This window comes from Calonectris borealis, chromosome 2, assembly GCF_964195595.1.
Source record: "Calonectris borealis chromosome 2, bCalBor7.hap1.2, whole genome shotgun sequence".
In the NCBI taxonomy this organism is placed as follows: Eukaryota; Metazoa; Chordata; class Aves; order Procellariiformes; family Procellariidae; genus Calonectris; species Calonectris borealis.
The window spans coordinates 103,312,252-103,321,277 of NC_134313.1; the positions used below are offsets into that span (position 1 = coordinate 103,312,252).

Sequence of the window (9,026 nt, forward strand, 5' to 3'; positions counted from 1 at the left end):
GTTTAGGGTAGTTTAGTGTAATTAGTGATTAATCTGCTTTTTGATGTCCCTCCTTTTTTTTCTCCTCTTTGTTGGATGCAGGGTAAAGAGCAATGGAAGATATCCTGTCATTGGTAACTGGAGATGAGATCCAAAAAGAGAAGCTACTGCTAAAGGTATAAACCATACCAGCTATTTTTCATTCACTGATACCAGTCAGTGTTATGCGCTTTTGGATTTAATAACATTTTTATTTGTATCTGCATGATCTGGTTATCACTGAAATGCTACTAGGTGAGGATATTAGACAGAAAAGTGTATTCTTGTCATACAAGTAATTTATAACATTTTTAAACACCAAGATAAATGGTGCTAATAGTTGCAGCCAGAATTCATGCAAATATGCCTGAAAGTTACTGATGATCCTGTTACCGTACAGTGTGACTTTTCATAAAGTTTGCAATGAAAAGTGGCAAAGCAACAAGAACACCATGATGAATGATTTCGGTAAGTGATTAGGCCCATCAGTACTTAACAATTGCTATCGTGGATTAGGCGGCACTTCAGAAGCTTGAGATAGTTGTCAATTTTGTGGGAATCTCGGCGGAGGCAATGCAGCAGGTTGTAAAACGCAAAGAGTCTGGAGTCCTCATCACTGAGTTGCAGGGATGGAAGCCCTTCCCACTGAGAGTAAACTTCGTTTCCTATCTCACCAGAATGAACCTAAAGACAGAAAATGATACTGTAGTAAATGATAGTGAATCTGACTGGATGTAGAACAGAGCATTTAAAATACTGGACTTGAGGAATGCTACTTGCTAGTGTATGGCTTGTAAAGTGTTACCTGTTATGGTTCCCACTATTCTGTATAATGTTCTATATCTTCAGGCAGCTTTTGAATGAATTTGTGAGATTTTTCAGTTTATATCCCTAAAATATGTAAAAAGCTTAACTATGTCTGTAGTGTTTTAAGAGTGTGTTAACCAATGTCCAGTGAAATCTGACTTTGCAGAGAAATCAAACCTTCCTTCATGCATGGACTCATCAGTGACATCTCTTTTTGGTTCCCTCCCTTTCAATCCCTTGAAATCTTTGTTAGCATTTGTTCTTAGAACTTTTTTGTGTGTATCTCCAGCTTTGTCTTGGCCCGTCTCTTAGTAATCTCTCTGATACAAGCAGCTTAAAGAACATGTTACCAAACAAATCTCTCAGATTCCTCAGTACCTCAGATTCCATTAAAAAAATATGAAAAATCCTGAGTGATACAGTGACTTTTAATGTTAGAAAGCTACGTGCAGGAACTCATGTAGTGAGTTAGTATCTGAGGTGAAGATTGGTTTAAGTCTACCTTGTTTGAAAGAGACAATCATTAATTTTCTCATATCACAGAAATCTACCTTCATAGCAGGAAGGAAGTCTGTGCCTATTGGTGCTTGTGCATCTTCCTTATTTCCCACCAGTTGTACTTTGTAAAAGCAATAGGAAATTATCCGTGGAGCCTCTATCACTCAGTTTAAGCAACAGGCAAAAAAAGAGATACACCTACTATCACTCAAAAACGTGGTTTGACACTAATGAATTTGCCATTCTTGTCTTCAACCTCCTTCTGTAAATAATGTGAATGAGAAGGTGGTGACAAGGTAACTGTAGTAGCACCTGACTTCTGCTGTTATCTTGGATCTTCTCCTGCACCCCTTTTACATGTGGATATGGGATAGAGATGTATTTGGTTACACTGATAAATGCATTTGTGGCCTGGACGGGCTAAGGTTTCTGAGTAAAGAGATACCTAACTGAAAGAGAGAGATACCATGAGTAATCCAGTGGAAAGTGATAGATACAGTGATGGTGGCACTCTTAATGCTGTTCAACTGTTCAGAGCCTAAGCAAAAGCCAGTAAAGTCAGAACCTCTTTTTAAGATCTAGCTCACTGACAGAATGATATATTCAGGGACCAACAGAGGCCCCTTTAAAAATAAACAAGCTAGAGCTGATTTTATTCAGGAAAGCTTTCAATCAATTATTGATAAAAAGGGGTATTTGAGTATGGGTTTTGTCAGACAACAGCCTTGTTGGCTAACCTTACAAGTGTAGGGGGAACCAAGTCGGAGCCAGAGTTCAGAGGAACCAGTATGGTGTGAAAAGAGAAATGAAAGATACCATGATTTCTTTGCTGTATGCCACATCTTTGCAATAGCCCAGACTTCCATAACAGTTTTAAACACAGTACCTGTTTCTGAAAACTATACACAATACCTATATGTATACAGATGTGTATAAATATGCTAAAACATACATATAAATATGTGCCTGTGAAAAAACACAGATGCATCCTTAAAAAATCAGGATTGCAAATTCAAAATACTCCAAGATATAATGATGATTACCAATGCTGATGATTACACCTTCCCTTGAAGCAGGACAGGGAGTACGCTGGATTATGCTATGCCAGTCACATCACTGTGATTTCTTCAGAAATTGCAAGATAGCAGAAGAAAAGAAAGCTGAAAGAAGAAAGCTGAAAAGTTCTCAGATTTAACTGTCTTGGCTCCCTTTTTTTTCTTTATATCTACTATTTCCTTTCCTATTCCAGGTAGGGGGGGCCCATCACTGTATGTGTCTTTCTTACAGCAACAGGCTGGAAGGATGTTAAGGACCTAATACTTACCCGCCCAACTATTTTCTCCATTCCTTCTAGAAGCCTCTTGTTTTGTTCTTCAATCTCTACAGCCTTCCAGAGGATGGTGTCTGGAGCTTCTTTGATTCTTTGTACTTCAGAGGCCAGATGGATCAGGGGATCATTCCAGGAGCGCAGCACTCCCAGTACTAAATTCAGTAGGTCTTCATGCTGCTCACCCACATTAAGAAAATACAGTTAAAATAAGAAGGCTAAATGCTGGCAGCATTAGGAGGCATTTAGAGCAATGTCCTCAGACATGGTGATTTGGGAACTTATTCCAGGACCTACGACGGAATGTGCCCTATAGCCCTGTCTTAGATACCTCTGTGCAATTGCATTTTTGAAGTTTGTCATTGTTGTCATCATGTTTTACAATATTAGCACAAGCAGTTACAGTATTGCAATGGAAAATATCATTAAACCCTCTCCAGGTTAAAAACTAGCAAGCACAACTGTGTTTCATCTCTGTGAAGAAAACAGAACTCCTTACTGACTTTTGATGAACATTTTAAAATCCTATGATTTTTTTAAAAAAAAGTTTAGTACTGAATGGAAGGTGCACATTATGGTAAACCACTAAATAGCTTTTATTGCCTCTACATAACTCATCTGTCCTCCCCTTTGAACAATGATGCTTCCAGCATTGTTCCAGCAATGGCCTTCTGGTTTTAAAAATTGTCCTTTCTTGTGGGCAATAAAAATTCATAGAGTTTATGGTTATGGTAGTATTCAACCATTTCTTCTTTGCTAGATGCACTGGATCTGAACACAACCAGACTTGTTATGTACCCAGGGCTGTGAATTCTATTGCTCCCAATAGAATTTCTGAATGACGTACTGAGAAGATGGCGATACAGGAATTGCAAGGATATCACCACCATGAAACTGATAGAGATTTCTCCCTGGCACACCCCCATTCATACACCTGTGCTTATTTTTTTCTCCAGAGTATTTTCAAGTTGTATCTGTGAGCATAAGCTGAACAAGACTATCTTCATCTTCCCTTAATTTTATAATTATTAAATTGACGTATGTAGCATGTTTCTCTTTACAAGTATTTTGCAGTATTTCACACTAGAGTCTTTGTATTTGGATGATGATATGACCACTTTTGCCTACTGGTAACAGCAAGAATATCTATTTAGTATTGTTTAGTAATGTCAGTGTTTTCAGTTACTGGAAAACTACTTACGTCTGCCTACATACAGTATCCACTATATAGCCAATGTATTTTTATGTTTGTTAATATAATCATTGTCTATAAGGTGTTTTAAGATAATGTTCAAAGGTTGTAGTGTTCTCAGTACTGTACAAGCATGGTAACTGGCATTGTTCCATGAGGTTATATTGTAATTGGAAATAAGATGCAATGACTGAATGTAACATACAGGAAAAGGAAGGGAAGATGAAAGTTACCGGTACTTATATATTCTGTATAGTCTGTAACTTAGTATCAACAAATGTTAAATCAACTTTTCTTGGCTTTTTGGTGCTTTCTTCTCCTGGCTTTTTTATTCTGATTGAGCTGATTTCCCTCACTCTCTGTCTGCTGGCTTTCTATTCCTTAACCCTCCCCCTTCCCCCCCACCCCAGCTCTCTCTCACACTGAATGACATTAGAAATGGGACTTACATGAATCTGCTGAGCTTGCTCCTTATCTTCAGGAGTGGTTAAGGAAGAAGTGTGGCAGCCATTAACAGCTTTTGTAATAAAACCCCGGCCCTGAGCATAGCGTTCATCCTGCAGATCAGCAAGGACAGGCATTATTGAAACAGATAAGTAAGAAGAGCTTCAATTCAAACACTGTATTAACTAATTGTTGTTCCATTGCTTTTATCACTGCCTTTATGCTGTAAAGGTCAAAACTTTCTGGTGAGTCTGTAGAGTGAAACTGGCACCCAGCAGACACAAACTTGTCCCACAGATAAAGAATGATGGGAAAACGGTATCTTTTAATAGAAGTGTTGGGGATCTTAGCAATGGTCAACACTATGCACAGATTTGGTCACCATTGGGACTATCACTGTCTGTGCAGCAGTGATATTTGTTTACTTGTTGAAGGATTTCATATGTTAACATACATTTGTGCTTAAAAAGTATTAAATTGCATTTTTATATTTTCTCGCTCTCAGAAAAAGGCAGAGTACTTACAAATTCATTGAATATTTCTGAAGAGAGGAAGTGGATGTAGTGTGAAAGTTTAACTGCTCGGTCAAAAAGTTCCCCAAGGGAAACTTGGCAATTGACAGATCCATTGGGGCAGATTGGCAAGGAGGTCACTCCTTCCTTTGTCAGGAGCATGTTGGACACCAGAAGGACTACCAGCAACAAACCTGTTCAGGTTTAAAACAAACCAAAATGGAATCACATTGACTTGTATGTGCATTTAGAAGTAGTTGTCAGAGCCAGATGCTGGGTGATGTGTTGTCACGTGCCTCAGAGTACCCCCTGTACTGGCTGCTGAAAATCAATGGAGGAGGGAAGCACTGTAATTCTGTTATCTTTCTCCCCTACATCATCCTGACTGTATAGCTGAGCCTGCTACAGAGTTTGAGGAGACAAGGTAACCTGTGTTGCAGTGTACACTGTATTCTGAAGTCTCTTACTATTGTGCCTGACTTTATTACATAGTGATAAATGAAAGAAAAAAATCAAACTTCTTCACAGTGTAAATATAGATAAATAATTATATTTGCACAGATATATAAGTTTGGAAAACAGATTGGTCTTTTTTTTTTTCCCTTTTTTTTTTTCTCCTCTTCCTCCCACAGGTCCTTTTTTTCTTTGCAAACATTTGGAATTTAAATTAATTTTGTGGGAGAGTGGTTAGGTCACTCTCTTAAGGTTTTGATTGTCCTGGGAGTTCCTTCAGAAGATTTCCAGCAGCTGTGCTGCTTTGCTGTTTAGAGTTTAACCCTAAATTGCCTACTGCTAAGAGATCAGAGAAAACTTTTGACTTTTCTCCTGAGCTTCTGAAACTAACAGAAAGGACTTCTCATTATCTAAAACACAAAACCTCATCTGTTTAAAACTTTTAATATTAACTTAACAGAGTCAAGTTTTCTACTCAGTGAAATAAAATATGCACAGAAGAACAATGGAAAAAAATAAAAGCAAATATTTTGTAAATGAACGTACTTATTCAAAGAATCACTGTTCTGTGCTCTGAGAGTTTTAGTTCTGTAAATTGGCCTGCTACCTGTATTGGTTCACTAGACTTATTTTAAATGATAGATTGAAATGTACTCCATAAATGAGCAGAGCTGTCCCTAATGTTATCATGTGATATGTTTCCTTCTAGCTCTAAATTCAAGAAAATTTACACAATATTGAAGAAAGCCTTCCTCCTCCCCCATGAACAAGGTACATGCTGCATGCTGCAGTTAGGAAAGTACTCTGGGGAATAATTCTATAAATAAGAAAACCTGAGACTTGTTGGCTTAGAAAGTTGAAGATGGTTATGAAAATTCACTTCAGAATTACTCCATCAGGTCTACACTTGTGGATAATGACTTTTAGTCATTGCCTTCTGAATGGTGTAGCAAAGCAGTCTGGATCCAATCTTTCATGTGCAGGTGTCACATCCCTCAAGCCAATTTTCTGTCACACTGCCCAATGCAAAGGTAGTCTTAGGAGACAAAAGGCTGAGTAAAAAAAGGATCAAGCTGCTTTCTAATTCCAAGGTTTGGACACTAAACATTTGAAGTGGAGGCAGGTTTCACCATTACTGGAAGACTAGGTGGCTGGAAGACCTCAGTTTCTAGAGCTGTTACATTTCAGTTACTTCCCAATTCAATCTAAATTTAAAGAAATATAAAAATTATCAGCAAGTGAATGGCAAAAGTCTTACCTTTCAGTGAAGCCCCCTTGTTGCTCATGGTAGGGATCCTGTATGAAGACTTGCTCTACCAGAAAGAAGTCTCAATACTTGCTCTTATTCTCTGCACATGCCACTTTTATATACACCATCCAGGGTCCATTTTGCATACATTCAGCAGGTCGTGGAGTTTACCTCGATAATTACAAACATCAAATTGCCTTTCTTCCACATTCATATTCAGTATTTTTTGGTTTTTATTTTTAACTGTGAGAGGGAATTTCATTAACAAGTTCAGCTGTGGGATCCTAAGTATGGTTGGATGAAGAGAGCGCCAAAATTTTGCCTTGAATGAGGTGCAAATGCCATTCATCCTAGAAAGCTCCAGTTATCAATTCTGAGACAGGTATTCTCAATGTTTTTAGCCTGCTGTTCCCCCTCCCCACAACTGTCTTCTCATCCTTCCTTGTTTCTTCAGCCATCCAAGCTTGCTTATGTTAAAATTCTGGCTATTTGTGGGAGGCAAACAATATTTTACAATGTCCACAGTGAGGAAAACAGCATAAATTGTACTGAAATTTATCCAGAGAAAGGGAACAGAGGCTCCTGGAAAGACAGGTCACTATTTATAAAATTATAGATATAACATTCTAAGTATATAGCTCCAAAGAGTTAAAAAAGATTGCACAGCACAAATCATGATATAACTGATCCTCAGTCTGAGAGATGTTTTGAGAAATGGGGGCAGTTCTAATATTAAAAAAGTAATAATTTGCAACAATCAAAAAAGAAGAAGTTATACGTTTACTGTTTAATCATAAAGGTTTCATGAATAAATCAGCATCATTTAAAAAAAACCCTCTACAAAACTATGAGATTGTTTTTTATACTTGAAAACTCTCTGCGTAAAAGATGTGCATTTCCACCATGCACAAAACATATGCTGTCGTAATCAGTGGGATTTGTTTCCAGATCTGATGTGTCTGTGGTAATCTACAAACTAGCCTCAGCAGGTTGGCCCTGTTTTCTTGTTGTGTGAGGCTCATCTGTATGAATATGTTGGCAAATGTGTAATCTCTCATCTGTTTCTCAGGTCCATTTACCCATGAAAAGACTTTCCAAATTAGATGATTATAATGAATAAGGTATACAGTGTTAATCAATTTTCTTGCCTTTAGACAACTTGTTCCGTACTTGTGGAACAGGTATGTATGTAACCCTGAATCCTTCATTATTTTGTAACTATGGACATGATTCTTGAAGCAATGATAAACAAGGGAGAAGAAAGGTAGAGCGTTTAGGGGGTAAACCATGGAAGGCATCCCTTGGGAAGCAATAAAAGGAGATGCTTCAGCAATAAACCAGAACCGGTAGCAAGTGGTCTACATCTGCTAAGTTCTAGGATGATTGCTAGAACAGTTTGTTCTACTTAGAGGCTGGATCTTGTTTAGAAATTGAGGCCCTGCTGAGTAAATGAAGCAGTTATTGCCTGCAGCAGGGAAAAGTGGCAATTTGATGAAGGCAGTAAAATTAGGGTAAAATTAGGCCACAGCCAAAATTCTAGAATGGATAGTAGAAAAACAGCTGTCTTCTAAACCACAGCCACATGGCTTATGATTTTGATTTAATTCAGCTTCATTTGAAAATCTTCCCCAATAAGATTACAGGTGAGCTTGAAAAATCCTGGTATCGTATAACATTAGAAGAGCCCTGTGAATAAAAGGAATGAACACTTCTCAACCCACCATTTCCTCTTTTTGTCTGCTTTTCTTGGCATTTTGAGGGGTTGGTAGTGATACTAAAATAAGGCACACAGTTAATTAATATTAGGGACTAAATAACAAAGGAAGATACTCACAAAGGCAGCAGGTAAACTCCCTAGGCTCCCTTTACCGTTATTGGAGAGGGAAGCGCCTCTCAGGTCTGACAGCATCTGCTAAAGTCAGGATCCTCATATAACTTACCTTCAAGAAGAACCTGTCCCTTGCTGTAGACAAGCACCTTAAACGTAGATCATAGGAAAGAGTGGTTTATTTGAAACTGTTGCATGATGTTTTAATTAAAGAATTCTACCACAAAATAATATACTTTGCTTTTCTCTTGCAGCTTTCATCCTGAAATCCTCAAATACTTTACAAACATGAATGGATTAAAATTGTCAGCAATTAAGAGTCATAAGCAGAAAGAGAGAAGAAATTCTGTAAAGCAGATAAATATAAAGGTAAAGTTCTTTATCAGGTGTGGGAACTGACGTAGAGGTTAAGATGTTTATTTGTGGCTGCCCAGGAAGTCTTTGAGAAAAAAACCCAAAAATTCCTGATTCTCAGACGTGCACTTTAAGTGAAGACCATAACTTCTTCTTAGTACCAAAAAGAAAACAAAGGTGAGAGAAGGGAAAGGAGAGGAAAGGTTACAATAAACAGAAATAAATAGGTCCAAATATTAATTTTCTTCTATAAATTAGGAATTGAGTTCTATTTAAAAGTTGAAAAAAACCTTGAAAGTAGCTGAAAATGCTCCCCTCTGCCTTTGAAGGTGGCCTGGGTTTGT

General features: G+C 37.7%; 1 protein-coding gene across 1 annotated transcript; it reads right to left on the reverse strand.

Annotated features, from left to right (window-relative positions):
- Positions 1-510: 510 nt before the first annotated feature.
- Positions 511-6,537, reverse strand: PRL (prolactin). Its single transcript, XM_075140714.1, has 5 exons — positions 6,510-6,537; positions 4,811-4,992; positions 4,292-4,399; positions 2,648-2,827; positions 511-702 (listed from the first exon to the last, which is right to left on the reverse strand). Exons 1-5 carry the CDS (start codon positions 6,535-6,537, stop codon positions 511-513), a joined length of 690 nt encoding a protein of 229 aa, XP_074996815.1.
- Between the last annotated feature and the right edge of the window lie 2,489 nt (positions 6,538-9,026).

What these genes read in the sequence shown, in the direction of transcription:
- PRL (XM_075140714.1), bottom strand. Translation starts at nt 6,537, where the DNA reads ATGAGCAACAAGGGGGCTTCACTGAAAG. An exon ending in CAAGGGGGCTTCACTGAAAG is followed by an intron (nt 4,993 to 6,509) that starts GTAAGACTTTTG and finishes AAACCTGAACAG; the next exon opens with GTTTGTTGCTGGTAGTCCTT. An exon ending in CAGAAATATTCAATGAATTT is followed by an intron (nt 4,400 to 4,810) that starts GTAAGTACTCTG and finishes GCTGATCTGCAG; the next exon opens with GATGAACGCTATGCTCAGGG.